General features: G+C 33.2%; 3 protein-coding genes across 3 annotated transcripts in view; 1 reads left to right on the forward strand and 2 right to left on the reverse strand.

The window, feature by feature from the left end:
* Positions 1 to 4,494: 4,494 nt before the first annotated feature.
* LOC115709241 (uncharacterized) lies at positions 4,495 to 5,345 on the reverse strand. The gene is made up of 2 exons (XM_030637292.2): positions 5,007 to 5,345; positions 4,495 to 4,927 (listed from the first exon to the last, which is right to left on the reverse strand). The coding sequence occupies exons 1-2, from the start codon at positions 5,266 to 5,268 to the stop codon at positions 4,653 to 4,655; spliced, it is 537 nt and encodes a 178-aa protein (XP_030493152.1). The 5' UTR covers positions 5,269 to 5,345; the 3' UTR covers positions 4,495 to 4,652.
* A 6,523-nt stretch (positions 5,346 to 11,868) lies between these two features.
* On the forward strand, positions 11,869 to 12,826 carry LOC115702416 (uncharacterized). The gene is made up of 2 exons (XM_030629881.2): positions 11,869 to 12,224; positions 12,323 to 12,826. The coding sequence occupies exons 1-2, from the start codon at positions 11,963 to 11,965 to the stop codon at positions 12,586 to 12,588; spliced, it is 528 nt and encodes a 175-aa protein (XP_030485741.2). The 5' UTR covers positions 11,869 to 11,962; the 3' UTR covers positions 12,589 to 12,826.
* A 4,102-nt stretch (positions 12,827 to 16,928) lies between these two features.
* Positions 16,929 to 19,062, reverse strand: part of LOC115724719 (uncharacterized) — a 2,726-nt gene continuing 592 nt past the window's right edge. The window contains exons 2-3 of the mRNA XM_030654056.2: positions 19,059 to 19,062; positions 16,929 to 17,340 (exon numbers count right to left, since the gene is read on the reverse strand). The exon at positions 19,059 to 19,062 is cut by the window's right edge and continues 76 nt beyond it. Of these exons, the coding sequence (XP_030509916.2) occupies positions 17,005 to 17,340; positions 19,059 to 19,062 (340 nt within the window). The 3' untranslated portion in view covers positions 16,929 to 17,004. The remainder of the gene's footprint in view (positions 17,341 to 19,058) is intronic.

Below are 19,062 nucleotides of genomic sequence, written 5' to 3' on the forward strand. Positions count from 1 at the left end.
TCGTGCCCGCCGGTGGATTTAGAGGGACTGATTAATCCTTCTATCTCTGCTGAGAACAATGCAAGGCTGTGCGCTATCCCTTCAGCCGAGGAGATATACGAGCAAGTGTTTCAGATGTACCCGCTAAAGGCCCCGGACCCGGACGGGATGTCTAGGGTGTTCTTTCCAAAATGTTGGGACACAGTTGGAATGACAGTTATCCAATTAGTGCAAGAGTTTTTTGTGAGTAAATCCCTCGATCCTGAACTAAATTTCAATTTTATTTGTTTGATTCCTAAAACTCCGAATGCTTCGAAGGTTGAGGCCTTTCGGCCCATAAGCTTGTGTAATTTTGTCTATAAGGTGATTTCTCGGATTTTGGCTCAGCGGTTGAAAGTTTTGCTGGATTCAATTGTTTCACCGTTACAGTCTGCCTTCATTCCATGCAGAGGAATTACCGATGCCTCCATTCTAGCTCAAGAGATTATGAGTACGATTAAAAAGAATAGAAGCAAAGGGGGTCTAATGGCGGTCAAGATTGATATGCACAAGGCGTATGATAGGGTCGAGTGGAAGTTTTTGGAGATGGTGCTTCGGGCTCATGGTTTCTCGGAACATTTTATTGAGCCAGTGATGGTTTGTGTTTCTAGTTCTTCCTATGCGATCCTGCTGAATGGGAAAGCTCTTAAAAGGTGTAGTCCCTCGCGCGGGTTACGTCAAGGGGACCCTATATCCCCGTTTCTGTTTATTCTGTGCAACGATATTTTGGCTAGATTGATTCAAAGAGCTTAGGATGCAGTGCAAATTAATGGCATTCGGATTGCGAGAGGTGTGTCTCCTATATCGCACCTTATGTTCGCGGATGATACAGTGATTTTTGCGCGAGCAAGTGTAAGGGCGGCGATTTGTTTGGGCAAATGTTTGGCCAAATATGAAGAATGGTCTGGGCAGGCGTGTAATAAAAATAAATCGGGGATACATTTTTCGAAAGGATGTGCTAGGGGAGGAGAAGGGAAATTGAACAGGCCTTGTCAATTAATGAAAAAGGAAATTTGGGCAATTATCTTGGCAACCTCTTTGTTTTTGCCAGAAGTAAATCACAGGAATTCCAATTTTTGGTGGAAAAGTTAAAAGGGAGACTTGAAGGATGGAAAATGAGAACGCTCTCATATGCGGGGCGGATGACGGCGATCAGTTCGGTTGCTATGTCTATGCCTATTTATACTATGTCTACCTTCTCTATCCCAACCAATGTTAGTAAGAGGATGGATGCTCTGGTTAGGAAGTTTTGGTGGACAGGTGGGGTGGAGAAAGCCATTTTCTTGCAAACAAATGTTGGGATGCTCTGTGCCAGCCAAAACAGAGTGGGGGATTGGGCTTTAGGCGGTTTGGAGATATGAATAAGGCGTTAGTGGCAAAGTTGGCTTGGGAAGTGGCGTGCAATGAGAATAAATTGTGGGTGAAGGCTTTAAGAGAGAAGTACTGCTCTTGGCTTTCCTTTTGGAGTGTGCAGCTGAGAGAGTCGGATTCAACTATTTGGAAAGATATTCTTGTGGCGAGACAAGTTATTAGAGAAGGAGCTTGCATGATTTTGGCTAACGATCAAGAGGTGGATATCTAGTACCAACCGTGGATTCCGTGGATGGACTATGATGAGTTTAGGAATGTTATGGAAGGTGTTCGTGTTCGGGCACCAAATCTCAGGACGGTAGCAGATCTAATTCAGGGCTCATCTTTGGAATGGCGTAAAGAATATGTTCTGTACCTGTTTGGTCGAGAGGAGGGAGAGAGAATCCTTTCTGTCTCTCTGTCTAATCGCCTGGGGAGGGATACTTTAATTTGGAAGGAGGCTCGGGATGGGAAGTTTAGTGTGAAAGGGGCTTATTGGTTTGAGCAGGGTTTAATAACAACCATGAGGTATGGAGACTGATATGGGATGGGAAGATGCATTCGAGGCAGAGTCTTTTGTTGTGGAGACTGTGTGCGGGTGTCATGCCGACTAAAGATAAATATGCAGGTGGGAGTAGTCAGGAGTGTGTTCTGTATGGCTATACTTCTGAGTCGGCTGACCACTTATTTATGCAGTGTCCTCTGTCAAGAGCGTTATGGCTTGGCGCCCCTTTGCCAGTGAAGTCGGACGAGGTCTCTGGGGATAGTATGCTTATTAAGGTGTTATCTTAAGTGAAGGGACTGTCCAAGAACCAATGTTTTCAGGCCCTGGTAAGCTTTGCGGCAGTGTGCGATACAGTGTGGAATCATAGGAATGCAGTCATTCATGGGGTGAAGTGTGTGGATATACCCGGTCTGCTAAGGGAAGTGTGGAGGAAATTTGTTGATTATGGAGGGGACAGGGTAGGAGAGGTGTTAGATCCCTGTGGAAAGTTTTTGGCCAGGGCCTGGGTGCCGCATCAATACAACAAACTGCTTTTGGTTGATGGGGCGTATAAAGAAAGTTGGTGCGGGATGGCTTGTGTAATGATTGACAAAATGGATTTGTTCTGGGAATATGGGTACTTCAGTAAGGAAGGGTTTTCAAGCCTAGAGACAGAGATAAGAGCTATTGGAATGGTGGTTAATGTAGTTGCTCAGAAGAATTGGGTGGGTGTCGTGATTATCTCGGATTGCCAAGTAGCTGTCAATGCCTTTGCTAAAAGGAGGTGTCCGGATTGGAAGTTAATGAATTTATTTCTTTATACTCTGGAGCAGATGTCAAAGTGTAAGGATTGTAATTTGGTGTTTGTTAAGAGAGATAATTTAACCTTTGTTAATAGCTTGATTGTCCAAGCTAGGACTGAAAGGCTATATAAGACCTTTTGTAATGGGGAAGGATTGCCCCCTGTCAATCCTAATTTTCTGGTTTAATCATTGAACTGAGGTTCTCTTTCAAAAAATTATCTAATATTTGAGTTTCTTTATTTTTTTCAATTTTTTTTGGTACAGTACATATACTTCAACAATAATTAATAATTTTGCAACAATGTTTTCAAGAAAAAACAAATTTTGTTAAAACATGTCTTTTTCGTAGTGTTAATTAACTTATAAAATGTTTTTTCTATCAACTTTATACTTTCATATATTATTATTTGAAAATGAATGTGTATAAATTAGTCAGAGAAATTTTGACAAATTGCAGTACGTATACGTTTGACAAGTAATGGACTCTTGTAGTATTTATTTTGACTTTTATATTTCAACTAATCAAATATATATGTATATAGAGATTATCTATAGTAGGGGATACAATTTTTACCCTATGCTATGGGGAAAGAAATTTGGCCAATGAAAAATTAAGAACAAGGGATTGTACAAAAAATTTATTTGAGCATCTGTAGGGGATTATTTCATAATTTTTCTTTTTATGATGATTTTTTTTTTTGGGAAAAACTTGGTGATTTTTTATTTATTTTATTCATTTTTATACTGCTCGCCTAAGCTAATTTATTTGTAATTCTTAGCAATTTTAATTAGGGAAATTCTAAAATGCATCACTCTAAAACTAGTGTAGTGATGCACTCTTATTTGTTCCGATATTCGAGAGATTTTTTTAGTTTAATTTTTTTTAATGATCGTGTACAGTACAGTTATTTAAAACATCTTGTAAAATTTTAAAAAATTCAAAAAAATATAACACGCCGAAAATAAGGTTATAAAAAAATTGATAGCAATTTTAATCAGGGAAATTCTAAAATGCATCTCTCTAAGACTGGTGCACTGATGCACTCTTATCTGATCCGATATTCGAGAGATTTTTTTAGTTTATTTTTTTTCATGACCGTGTACATTACATTTATTTAAGACATCTTGTGAAATTTTAAGAAATTCAAAAAAATATAACACGCCGAAAATAAAGTTATAAAAAATTGATAGCAATTTTAATTAGAGAAATTATAAAATGCATCTCTCTAAAATTGGTGCACTGATGCATTCTTATCTGTTCCGATATTCGAGAGATTTTTTTATTTTAATTTTTTTCATGGCCGTGTACATTACAGTTATTTAAGACATCTTGTTAAATTTTAAGAAATTCAGAAAAATATATCACGCCGAAAATAAGGTTATAAAAAGATTGATAGCAAAATTCGTAAATAAAATTATTTTTTAAAGATAAATACCTATATAAATACAATTTAAATTAACTTTGAAAAAATAATAATAATTTGAATTAAAAATTAATAATTTAATAATTTTTTTAATTATTAATATTATTTTATTTTTTGAAAATAAATATATAATTATATATTATTATAATATGTATAAAGTTTTAATTATATACAAGCAGTTTTATCGTAAGAGTATACACCTTATATCATAATGACCACATGATCTATAATCAATGGCCGAAAAAACTTCCTTACCGGTAGGAAACTTAAGCTAAGTTCTACCATAGTCTTCCCCATTGTATATATATATAACTAAAGAGATGTTATAAATTGTAGACATGAATACATATTAAACAAAGCAAATGTTATGTAGTAAATTTTTTTAAACGTAGAAAATTATTAGGATTACAAAATATAGGAAACTTAATATAATTTATTGATTGAAGAGTATTACACTTGCAAGAAGTCACTAGGAAGACATTGGATTGAACAGAAAATTATAAAGTTGTAGAGCCTTGAGAAATAAGTTAGCTCCATCGTGCATGCACACATGCATGCAAGATGAGCAATTAGTTAAGTGCGGCGCGACGGCCACGCACGAAGCATTGGCATAACAAAGAACTTCATGCGTCCGACATCGCAATGGAAACCATTGCTCTCGCCGCAGGCAAAGTAGTAGGGCTGCCACTTGTCCAACACCACCTCAAATCCATTCCCCACACCTTGTGTTGCGTTTGCGAGCTTCTTAGCATTGCTCAGATCACACTTGATGAAACTCCTCAAGTCCGGGAGCTGGTACACACTGTGTGGGTGTGAGTCCTTGCCCACTGGTGGATCATATTTAAAAACTGCATGTACACCAAAATACATTAGAGGCGGTTTTGAATTTTATTATGGGTTTCATACAATATATAATAAAAGGTTTACCAAGAACGTCATTGAGATAGAATGGGCCATGCTTGAAAGCCCAATCAGTGTAGGTGAAGTTAAAGCGCCAGTGTTGAGAACCACCTACAATAATCTTGTTGGAAACTTGTTGGGTTTTGTTTGGGTGGTGTTGATCATACCAGTTGCGATGTTTTTGAAGCCAATCTGTGTAGTTGAAACCCAACCTCCAATCCCTGTTGGCCATACATCCGGCCAACATCGAACCTAATAATATCAATCCCAATATTAATCCTTTTGCCATTCTTGGAGTAGAGAAATAAGACAATATTAAATATGTATGTTTATAAATTGGTACTTATTTGGTGATGTGAAGGCTGAGTGTAAATGCTTTCCATTATATATAGATAATTGATGATTAAGGGAGGTAACTCTTAGTGCTAATCGACCAAGAATTGACATTGTTTTCAATTTTGGTTGGTATGTAGTCTGATATCAAAGATTTATATTTATATCTCATTCATACTATACTGCGTTGAATTTAGCATTTATTCTCCAAAGTCAATCCCACATTTATATGTTTTCAAATTAGTTGAGTCAACATTTATTTCTTATGCACTTTTCTTTGGATTGAGTGAGCCAAAACTAACACCCACAATACTAAATCAGAAACTGTTGGAAAAATAATTCACAATAGCACTATTCTATCTTTAGTAATTATTTATCTACAATGAACTTTAAAAATAATTACCAATGGAAAAAAAATTAAAAATTATAATTTGTAAATTATTTTATTAATCATTATACTATACTAACATTTTTTTCCATAAAAAATACCATGTTTTTATTTATAATTAAATTTATAATTTTTCTAATTATTCAATTAGATTTATATAATAATTATTATATTATTGTTAGTAAATTATTACTTATAAATATAATTTTACATAATAATTGAACTATTTATAATAAACTTTAAATTGATTACAAATTAAAAAATTATTAATTACAATTTATGAAATATTTTATCTTTTGTAAAATATTATAATATAAACATGAAAGAGTATAGTAGGAGAATCAATTAGAGGTTACGTACGCCAATATATAAAAATCATCATTAATTTACTAAGGTGTCGTTTGGTAACACTATGTTTTCTAATTTTTTAATCATAAAATGAAAGTAAAATTTTTATTTTTAAAAACTTTGCTTTTTGAAAGACAAAAATGCGTTCTGTAACCACTTTTGTTTTTCAATTTCAAAAACAGAAATCAAAAGTGTATTCTGTAAAGTTCATTTTTATTTTTATTTTTTGATTTTATTTACGTCGGTCTAGGTCCGGGATCGGATTTGGGTTCAAGTCAGAGGTCGGGTTCAGCACTAGGACCGTGAGGGGATTTGGATTCGGATCTGATCGAAGTCTAAATATTGATTAAGAAAAAAAAACTGTTTCAAAAAATATTGATTTTTTTTTTTTTAATTTTGATTCTCAATTAAAAAATTGAAAAGTAAAAACAGTTTTATAGAACATGTTTTTAAAAAATATTTTCACTTTTTTTTACCAAACGACACCTAAGGTTTATTTTATTTTATAAATGAGAACTCACACCAATTCAAAATAAATTAGTTGAAATTCTTATTCTTATTATTATTATTATTATTTTGCATTTTCTCTTCCTCCTCTTCTTCTTCTTCTCCATTATTTATTATTTATATTAATTTTATAATATATAATCAATATGAGTTTGAGTCTCTACACAAAGTAAATATTTTTTTTTTGTTAAAATTCTTGAATCATTTCAATATCACGATACACTAAATATATTTAAATATATACACATCTAACTGAAATAATTTCAAGAACCTTTTGCTTTTCTCTTCTTTGCTAAATCTATTTTATATAAATATAGCTATATAACAAAATTTCTGGTTTAATGGTATTTTTTTATTTCCTATGTTAACTTGCACTACCAAAAAAGACTACTTTTAGTGACAACCTTTTAGTCACAAAAAAAAAAAAGTTGTGACTAAATGTGACTTTTAGTCATAACAAAAAAATTACTTGTCACTAAACATAATATTTAGATACAAGTTGTCACTAATTTAATTTTAGTCATAACAAGTATTATGACTAAAAACACATTTAGTCACAACAAATTGTGATTTTATGACTAATACTTTTAGCCACAGACTTTTTAGTCACAACGTAGAAATGACAATTTATAATTAGTGACAACTTTTTTACTTTTAGTCACAAATTTTGTTGTGACTACTAAAAGTAAAATTTTTTGTAGTGTTGAGCAGAAAATACTATAACTTAACATAATATTTTTTATTAATTTTCTAATATTATTATATAGGAGTTTTTTCATTTTAACACTTCAAACCAGTTTTTTTATTATTATTATTTTATATTTTTATGGAAATTCACATAACAACCCATATAGAAACTAACTGAAAAACCTAAATCGCAACACAAATCCACATAGCAACCCACATTAAAATTATCGTAACCATCGGTGCTACACAAACTGTAAAAATAAAAAGAAAAAAAAAGTTAAAAAAATAGTATATAAAGTAAATCCCTTATTATATATATTAAAAATAAAAATTATGTAGATTGTAGATACTTTTAATGATATTTTTAACTTTGTTGGTTTAACTTTGAATTAAAAAAGAGATGATTCCCCTCAATCGGGCAAGCAATGGTTCACCACAATATCTCACTTAGATTCTATTGTACATATATAAAATATGTATATATATTGTTATCCTAATTTTTGTACTATGACGTGGCACCTGACTGGATGACACGTGTCTTACATTTCTCAACATGGGCAGACGGTTTTATTCTTACGAGCACGATCGTGTGATCAACTCGCATGCACCGACCAAGAGATGTGAGTTGCCAATTCCAACAGTAATTGACATTAACTCCTAATTTGCAGGTCACGAAGCAATGCCTATTTTTGTGGGATGAATTTGTATCTTTAGAGAATAAAGGCAATTAACCTAGATTTGCCTGATTTTCTTATTGTAATTATGGAAACATACTAATTTCCTATTTTATTTCTTATAGATAAGGGAAATAATTTCTATGTAATTAGCCCCTATAAATAGTATTCTCATCTCACTAGTTAGGAACACGAAATCAATCAGAGAGAATACTCAAGACAATACTACAAAAGTTTGTTTTTGCGTCGATTAAATTTACCGTTCTACCCTTCAATGTATTTTATCCTTGAAACACTTAGCTACCTATAAATGATATTTCAGTAAACTAACATAATTACTGAAATGAGATCTCAATCATTTATCTCTATCAAGTCAAGCTCAAAGGAAATTATCGTTTCACTTCTAAATACTTATAGAAGTTATAGATTCCATATGTACGATCAGCGCTCCCTCTCAATTGAACTATCATGTTCTCAAGATGTAAATATCTGCCATAACTATAAGTTAGCTTCCACGAACAACTCTAAGAACATAAATAATACAACTAAGTTGAACCTAACCATATCAGGATTAAGATCTATAGACCTAAGATCAACCATTGATATTGACTTAGAAAGATATAATGGTAAGTTTATGATATCTTATCCAAGATCGATATCGGTCCCTTCCGATGTATACTCCATACATCTGATACTAGTAAACTTTGCCAATGCCCTGGAAAAGACATAACACTTATCCACGGTGTAAGTATACCTTATCGTCGATTATCATGCCAGTCTAAATCTAGTGAACTGACAAATCATGGGAATTAAACTTTTGAACATATAATCATGATTATATTCTACTGTGCTGACGACACTATAATCATGAATAAATATATACATATTTATATATGTTCTGGACTTAATAGAATTTATACATTAAATATAATCATGAAATAAATCATGTGAACTATGCAACATAGAATAATTTCTAATCTTTTTTTAAAAAGGAGGAATCTTTATTCAAAAACAAGCAAGAACAAACAAAGGCACAAGGCCACACCACCAAAACCAGCGGCAACTGCCACAGCCAGCAGCCCCACACCAAACAACTACCACCTTTTAATTACATTGAGTAAATAATTGTTCTTTTGGCAAGCTTTAAAAGGACCATTACTCAAGATTCTCAACCGAACCTCTTTCCTAATATTCAAGCTCAAACAACTAGGAGCAGTACAACACAAATAAAAAATACATCTATTCCTATTCTTCCAAATATTACTAATTAGTAAATCTGATTATATTGAAATAGATTTTATTTAGGGTACAAAACTCAACATAATACGCCTAAAATACTGAGTCCATGTGGTATTATGACTAGTTGTAGTTATAGTGTGGATTAATGCTATCACATCTGCACGGCTAGAGTGTTTAGTATAAACTAATACTATGTTCAATTGTACTATCTTTAAGAACATTCAAAACTCATACGCATTGAATGCGGGTTAGATTCATGGTAATTACGTCTATGGGCACCTGATTACAAGTCAGAAGATACATTTATGTTTTATGCTTTTTTGACTAAGTCTATCGAATCACTGATATATTTCATGTGTAGGTAAAGGCCAATGTTGAACAGGAGAGAGTTTGGAGCTCAGTAAAGATTAAACATATTTAGATGATTAGACCTAGAGTGTTTAGATCTTCGGGACAATATGGACTCAGTTTTGTTAGTCGTTAAGCGAAAATTTTGTTAAGTTGCATTATGTTAATGTTTGAAAAATAGAGTTCGGGATCCTGAGTTTTGTAAACAGTTTGCATTTATGATGTATATTGATGAAACTATTTTAGAATTACAAATTTTTAATTAAAAATAATTTTATATTAAAATCTTTTAATAACAAAGGTGGGCATAGTAATTAAAAAAATACAATAATGTGCCTAAACTAGTAAGCCGTTACAATTGTCCAACAATAATAATTAAGCTTGAATAAGGCAATTTATTAACTAAATTTATCAATTAAATAATGTTATTTATTAATTTTATACTATGAATACTGAGTTATTATTATTTGTCTATTATAGGAGTGTAAATGGGTCGGGTCGGATCTGATCCGGCTATGATCCGACCTGATCCAGATCTGGGTTCGGTCGTGGTCTTGAGTCTCGGGTCCGGTCCTCGATCTCAGTCCAGGTTTGGGGTTGGGTCAGGTCCGAGTTCAGGTCTAGGTCTGGGTCCCAATCGTGGTCCCTGGTCCCCATCCAGGTCTGGGTCCCGAGTCCCAGTCCTAGTTCCGGTCCGAGTCCGGGTCCAGGTCCTCGTCCCGGGTCAGGGTCCGGGGTCAGGGTCCGGACTAGGTCCTGGTCCCGTGTCCTGGGTCCGGGTCGAGGTCCTGGGTCTGGGTCCCAGTTCGGGTCTCGGGTCTAGGTCCCGGTCTGGGTCCCAGGTTAGGGTCCCGGGTCAGGGTCCCGGTCCGGGACCTAGGTCAGGATCCTGGTCTGGGTCCCGGATCAGGGTCCCGGTCCAGGTCCCCGGTCAGGATCCCGGTCCGGGTTCCAAGTTAGGATCCCGGTTCGGGTCCCAAGTTAGGGTCCCGGTTCGGGTCCTGGGTCAGGGTCCCGGTCTGGGTCCCAGATCAGGGTCCCGGGTCCGAGTTCGGGTCTCGGTCTGGGTCGTGGTCTGGGGTCGGGGTCCGGAACAGGTCCTGGTCCTGGGTCCGTGTCAGGTCCCGGGTCAGGGTCTCGGTCCAAGTCCCAGGTCAAGGTCCCAATCTGGGTCCCGAGTCCCAGTCCGGGTCCCGAGTCACGGTCCGTGTCCAGGTCTCGGTCTTGGGTCCCGGGTCCCAGTCCAGATCGCGATCCCGGTCCCGATCGCGGTCCCGGTCCCGGTCTCGGTCCAGGTTTCGGTTTTGGTTCCGGTCCTTAGTCTTGGGTCCTACTCACGATCCAAGTCCCGGGTCAGGGTCCCGGTTCAGGTTTTGGGTCAGGGTCCCGGTCTCGGTCTGGATCTCGAGTTAGGATCCCGGTCCAGGTCTCGGGTCACGGTCCCAGTCCGGATTCCAAGTCAGGGTCCTAGTCCGGGTCTCGGGTTAGGGTCCCGATCCGGGTCCCGTGTCAGGGTCCCGATCCCAAGGGATCCGAGTTTGGGGTCTGAGTCTTGAATTAAGTTTTCTTTTAAATAAATTGAAATCGGGTCGGATCAGATTCGATCTAAAAAAAAATTAGGCGGGGTGGAGCAGATCTGATCCAAGATTCAATAAGTATTCGAACGTTTCGGATCAAAGGTGATTCGCCGGATCGAAGCTCTAACCCCCTCCAACTTATAAATGAATCTTTTTGATATGCCTAATCTATTAATATAATAAATACATTGAAATTGACTAACGAAATAAGGAACCCCTTTTAATCTCATTATATTTGGCAGCATATATACTTTTTGTTTAGTACGTAAGGCATTCGTAATATTAAACATTTTCCACATCTACTCAACCAAGAAATCGGTGTAGGCGCATCGCATATATCACACACACAGTTATTTTTCTTATTTAATTTCCACGACGAAAGTATTTGGAAGTGTCCAACATTTTATACAGCCAAACCCATTTTTAATTCATATAAAGATATCTCATTGTTTGGTTCTTAGCAAATTTCATAATAAGCAGTCAAATAAATTCATGATTAAAAAGGAATAAAAGTTGACTCATCTTTGATGACAATATATTATTAGGCATGATGGAAAAAAAATGTGTATATATGAGATTGACTTTAGAAAAAGAATAAATATTTGATGCAGGAGGCAGTTAGAATAGTATGCACAAGTATAGATTGACAACATGTTTTAGTTTCCGTCCATTACCAACCCAAATTAGACAAAAATGGGTCAAGTGTGTTTGGCCTTTTTGCACTAATTAATACCTCTTCACCAACTAGCACTTACTAGTTCTCATATTGTCCTATATAAGAGCCCATTTACTCATTCCCCTCATCACCAACAAAATATCTCTTAATCTCTCTTACCCTCTAGTTGTAAAATATATTAATTTCATAGATAGTCAAACTAAGCAATGGTAGAAAAAGGTCTAATTTTGGCAGTTCTATTAGCATCGATGTTGGCTGGGTGTATGGCCAATAGAGATTGGGGTTCTGGATTTAACTATACAGATTGGCTTCATAGACATCGTAGTTGGTATGGTCACCACCATCAGAACCAAACTAAACAAGTTCCCAACAAGATTATCGTGGGTGGCTCGGAGCACTGGCGCTTCAACTTTAGCTACACGGATTGGGCTTTCAACCATGGCCCATTCTACCTAAATGACATCCTTGGTAAATTATATAACATATCTCATAATTAACGTCACTCTCTGTAATATATAATAATCAAGATGATATTGATTTAAATTCTATATAATATGCACTGTCAGTTTTCAAGTACGATCCTCCGAAAGGCAAGGACTCACATCCACACAGCGTGTACCAGCTCCCAGACTTGAGAAGCTTTGTGAAGTGTGATCTAAGCAATGGAAAGAAGTTGGCGAATGCAACACAAGGTAGTGGAGAAGGATTCGAGGTGGTTCTAGATAAGTGGCAGCCCTACTACTTTGCCTGTGGTGAGAGCAATGGTTTCCATTGCAATATTGGACGTATGAAGTTCTTTGTCATACCAATGCTTCGTCCTTGGCATTCGTAACTCATCCACACTAAGACAATCAAACAGAGCATAATTTATTTTCTTTTAATAATAAAGACATTTCTCAGAACATGTAGACTGAGATATGGCTGCTGAGTGCGTGCATAGATTGGATCGTTATTACTTAATTAATTATTTGATGACACCTTGTGTTTCTTTTTGTTAAGCTAACTACTTATCGTTGTTCAATTGGTCTTCCAAACTAGCTCGAATATATTGTCACTTATATATTTTGGTATATGTAGATTGTCACAATGGAGCCCTAAGCCATGCTAAATTTGTAATATCCATAATTTTGATAGTCAAAGGTGTTACTATAGTAGGAAAATAATGTCTACAAATAATCCTTCAATTTGTATTATAAATTCATTTAGAATACATTTTTAACATAATAGAATAACTATAAGTAAAAGGGAGGGATGGGAAAAGGGAGAGGTCATGGGTTCGAATCCAAAACCTTTAAGTTACAACATATTAATTGATTGTAAAATACCATTACGCTACACTCAAAAGAAGAATAACTATAAGTAATAAAATAAGATCATTCCTAAAATAACTAAATAGTAATTATGTTGTTACCAAAAAGTTAAATTTAATAAGTCACGACTAATATACCACTAAGATGAGACTATGTTAATCAAATTGTTCTCCATAAATATCATACTTTCCCTCTACTAGCACTAAACTAAGTTCTTGGAAGGAAAAGATAACTCATGAAGATTAAGCCTACTAAAAAAATAACTAATATAATAAGATACTAGTTGAAAAATAGTTTTTTTCTTTAATTTAGAAACCAAAGACAATCTATGTAAAGAGAAAGCATTTATAATAGGAAAATTTGAAAAAATATGCATAAAAGACTCTAAAATTTTGTGCCTAAACTAATGCATTTCAAAATTTAAAAAATATGACCACTTTATAATAAACCAAAAAATACCCCTCTTATTTTCAAACCTCAACTCTCTTTCTTCCTCTATCTCTCTCGGTTCTCTCTCAACATCTCACCCTCACCAAAACCAAACCTACCCCTCACCGCCTACACAAACCACCGACCACCATGAGACCCGACTACCTCCGAGATGTCGAAGGTAAGCATTCGACCCTTTTTTTTTTGTCATTGTTTTTTTTGGGTGATTTATGATGGGCAATGTTGTCAAAGGAATAAATTGTATGATTAATGTTTGTTATCTATGAGTAGATATTATATTTAGGGTCGAAAATGGCCAGATTTGAGTTTCGGGCAAAAAACTGGTTTTTTTGTCAGGCCCGATGGTGGTATGATGGTGGTCCGATAGTGGTTTGATGCCTTCCTATTGTTAAAATGAGTAAAAGTTGAAGAAGAAAGTCCCATGGTAGCCCGATGATATGGTCCGATGGGGTCCGATGGTCACCTGATGCTACTTTTTTTATGTACAAAAACATAAAAAAAAAATGGTAGCAGATATGGTCCGATGGTGATCCGATAGTGGTCCGATGGTCATCTGATGCTACTTTTTTTTTATAAACTAAACATTAAAAAAAAAATTGGTAGCAGATATGGTCCGATAGTGGTCCGATGGTCACCGAATGCTAACTTTTTTATGTACAAAAATATTAAAAAAAAAAAAGTAGGTAGCATCGGGCCACCATCGAACCCGATTGCTTTTTATGTATTATTTATTTTTGATCCGATGTGATGTAAATAGAGATGGTAATTTAAAGATAACATTAAAGTTGACCTAGATTGCAAATATTAATAATTATAAATTTAGGAAAAAAATTTAATATTATGTAAGCATATTTAGTCAAATTCCCTTATAATATCCTAAGAAACTTTTTTCTTTAGTTATTAGATTTCTTTCCATAACATGGTTGAGAGAGGTAGGGACCTTTCACTTTGGCTATTATATGAAATCACCGAAAAAAAAAATGTGAAACAATACGTCTCCGCACGTGAACTACTTATAAAAGAAAATGATAATTATACAAGAAAATCATTATGTAATATAAATAATTATATTATTATTATAATTATCAGGGAAATTATATTATTCTATTTAAATTTTATAATTATTAGTAATGTTTATATTTAAATATAATATATGCATATTATTTTTATCTATCAATATAATTATTTATATTGAATTATTATGTGATTATTAGAAAATATATAATTATTCATAGAAAGTAATTAAAAATATATTATTATAATTATACAAGAAAATTAGAATATTCTACTAATTTATTATTATTAATAGTAATGTTTATAGATAAATTATAAAATAGTTATATCTTTTAATAAATACAAATACGATTACTTATATTGATCAGTTAACTAATTTATAGTTTTTTTTTTTTTTTTTGATAAAAAATTAATTTATAGTTATCTATAGAAATTGATGAAAAATCAAAAATATCAATTACTAATTTTCTCAATTATTAAAGTATAATATTAATTATTTGGATAATAAGTTGATGGAAAAAAGACAAGAGTTAAATGAGTAGTTTAATATGTAAAAGTTTAAAAGTTAATATAATTTTTGGGGATGAAATTTGTGGCGTCAACCAATAGAGTTTAGGTATAATTTTTCTTCTAATATAATTTGTGAAAGATTACTTTTTGATTTACTAGAAGCAGAAGAAGAGTTTTTTTTTTTTTTCTAACCATTCAATCCCATAAAACGCCGGACCAACACCATCCTAACAAAATATATCCAAAAAGTTTTAAGTCTAAAATAGTAAAACAAAACCTTAATTATCAATTTAATAATTAACACCAACCAATTTAATCATTTTCAATGTACTATCAACAACATTAATCTGCATTTATATAAAAACAACTGATAAATAATTCGATAGAGATCCCTCAAAAATTGATAAAAATCTAAATCATCCTACTAGACAAGGTCAAAACCACATTAATTATAACTAAAAGAAAATTAAAATGGTCGATACTCCTAAAAGTAATAGTAACTTAATACAAATTACACCAAACACCTTAACAAAAATAAAATTCTTTTCATAACACAAAAGTCACCTAGCATGGCACAATGAACCCCAAAAAAGACACAACTCAAAGGCACAGAACTCTCACTTTTCGTGGCACTAACCTCTACCCACCTTACTGCATTTCCATCCAACTATTAATCACCTTCCGCAAACAAATTCCATAACAACCATAAAACTATTTTGAAACCAGGATCATTTTCTTAATTAAACTAAAACAAATAATACCGACAAACTAAATTTCATGTAGAACTACAAAATTATGAGAAAAACTAATAAAGACCAGACAACGAACCTAAGAACAAAAAATTGACTGATTAAGACTAGCTAATACAACTTATTAAACCGAGCCCATCCATGAAAAAACTCAAGGAACAGCATAACTAAGCAAAACGAAAAGAACAACTACTAAACCTCTTAAAACAAATGAATTAACAACTAGACAACCTAATAAACAACCCCTAAAGTATGCCCAATTAGAAGAAAAAATCCACACAAAACACCATAATCAATTCGAGGAAACATACACATTTAAAAGATAAAACTTAACAACCCATAAAATCACATCTAAACGTAATCTCTCTAAAACAAACCAAAACTGAAAAAGAAACCAGTAAACTTTATAAACTCTCCCTCAAAAAACTAGATGGAAAAAAAAAAAAGTACTAAAAACCAATCAGAAACACACTGAACTTCTAAAAAACACAAACAAAAAATCCTACAACCATTAGAAAATTTAAACTGCACCTAACAAAAAACTATTAAAACACCAACAAGAAAAATAGAGAGAACTGAGTCCAAACGATCAACACCAAGAGCAAACAACACAATACAAAACTAAATTGCAAAATGAAACCTAAAATCCAGCAAAAACCAAAAATTAAAAGACATAAACTTAATAAATACTAAAAAGCAAAAAAAAAAAAAACCAAGGTTTTTTTTATTTATAGGCAGAGGAGTCGTAGCCGTCTTGCTAGGAAAGAACGATAACAATTCAATTCTTTTAACAACAAAAGAATTGGAACAAATAAGGTGGCGTTTGGTAACACTTTTGTTTTTTAATTTTAAAAACAGAAAAATAAAAGTAGTTTTTTTGTTTTTAAAATTTTGTTTTTAAAAAACAAAAATGTGTTCTATAACTACTTTTGTTTTTAAATTTTAAAAACAGAAAACAAAAGTGTGTTCTGTAACCACTTTTGTTTTATAATTTTAAAAACAGAAAACAAAAATGTGTTTTGTAACCATTTTTATTTTTTAATTTTAAAAACAAAAAACATAAATTTAAATTTTCTTTTTCTTTTTTTTAAATAAAAAATTATGAATATCATTTATTTTTACTTTTAAACAAATGTATAAAAATTATAAAAAATCAAATAAAAAATACTCATTAACATTTTAAAAAATTCAAGTAATTTAAAATCACGAAACACATTATCTATAACACACTTCATCTGGCGCAGTAACTTGTCCAGTCACTACACTAAATCCTATGCCAGTCTCTTTCAGTAAAGACTTGAAATCCTTGTGCTTTTGTCTTAACAGATTGTATTTGTTCCTTAATTGTGTATCAGTGTAACTTCTCTTCGCTTGTGCATAAAGCTCCTCCTTTATACGCTTCCATGATTGCTTTGTAAAGGTTGTAGTATTTCTATTTCCCTTCAAAACTTCTTCTTCCATAAGTTCAATAAAAATTTCTTCATGTTTTTCAGGCCAAACAGAAGCTTCGCTATTATCAATGATAACCACCTCACTATCTGTTCCTGTCATCTATTCAATCTACATGTAATTATAAAACTAATTCTAAAACTTATGTAAGAAAACCAATAAAATTAATTTAAAAAGTTACAAACTAATGCAAACTAATGAAGCATAATCAAGTGTTGGCAACAAATGTTGGATATCAATATATAAAGCTCACTAACACATTCAAGCATAAACTAATCCAATTCAAAATCATTCCAACAAAGTAACAATAAAATATAATAATGCGAATTCCCAGTACATATAATAGTGTGTGATACTTTTCATACATACCCCTAGTGATCTAAAAACTTGAGACTATACTTACTGATCACTTTGGGACCATTTTGCTTTAATCAATATGACTCTTTTAGCGTGGACATTAATCCTCATAAGGTGCAAGCTGGCTACTATAGATATATATACACATTATCTATATCTATATATATAAATAGAATAAAATACAGAAAAGGTAACAAAATGGATCACTATCTGGGCAAATGATTTTTCCAAAGAAAAAATCTGTGTACAATAGTCCCAAGTGTTTCTCTAATTTCTTCAAAAGAAAAAGTGTTTCTCTAATAATTGTGCCATACAACAACTCTACTATCACAGCGCAACATGTAACAATCAATGGATCTTCAAATCTGAAATGGAACCCCCAAAGCTATGTCATATTTTCTTACGATTATTAAGACAAAGGTTCAAAACCAAAAACCAAATTCACAATTATCATTCATAATAAAAAGAAAAGAGGATTAGTAAAAGGCAATGGTAGGTCCTGCATATAATAAAAAGAGCCATTATTTTATAGCCCAACTGCTGCCTAAAAGTTCCATTGGATCCTCAGAATTATTCAATGCTAAAGTCTACAGAACTACTATACAATATGATGAAATTTTTATTTATATGAATAAGGCTTAGAATGAACAAAACTACAAATCAAATCAAACAGGAACCCTAGAAAAAAAATACAAAAAAAAAAACAACTGGGAAAGAGTAATAATGTTGCTCTCAGGCCCCTACCTTGACAATGTTAGCATTGGGATATGATATATAATAATATATGAAGAAACAAATAAGAACTGATCAAATAAAATTCTAAATTCTAAATTCCATTTTAATTTTCACATAACCATTAATATATATACAAAAACATATAGATTATAATTTTTCTAAATACCAAATCTATATATTTATGCAAGTAATAAAGTAATGTTCTGGCAATTCCTATGATATCATCAATTTAAACGATACACTCCATTCGAACACTACCTTCTAGCTAACACTTTTATAATCTATATGAAAAATACTTTTGTGATAGTGGCTTTACGTGTGATCATCTCACCCTCTGTCCCATCAAGAAAAATACTTTTATAAGCAATAACTCTGGGTCTGGCGAAGAAAAGAAAGCTAAGAAAGTGCAGCAACTACAATAAAGCAAAATAGACACAACTATCCCAGGTTAACTTCTTTCATTTCTTTTGGCTAGGCGAGGGGAACCAAAATGAGAAAACCAGGATCAGATCTCCATAGCTCTATTACTATTTCTTTACCCTCTTTTCCCAAACCATTCCCACACAAATGAAAAATTCCCCAAAACTGAACAATCTGTGATAACTTTCTTAGAGATGAATCACAAATTTAAAGTAAAGTTACACAAGCACCATAGAGAAATAAATCGAAGAGTCTACTAGAATCAAAGATCAGAGAACCAGAGAGAGAGAGAGAGAGAGAGAAGAAACCTGT

The sequence above is a fragment of the Cannabis sativa genome, unplaced genomic scaffold (genome assembly GCF_029168945.1).
Source record: "Cannabis sativa cultivar Pink pepper isolate KNU-18-1 unplaced genomic scaffold, ASM2916894v1 Contig3, whole genome shotgun sequence".
Taxonomy (NCBI): Eukaryota; Viridiplantae; Streptophyta; class Magnoliopsida; order Rosales; family Cannabaceae; genus Cannabis; species Cannabis sativa.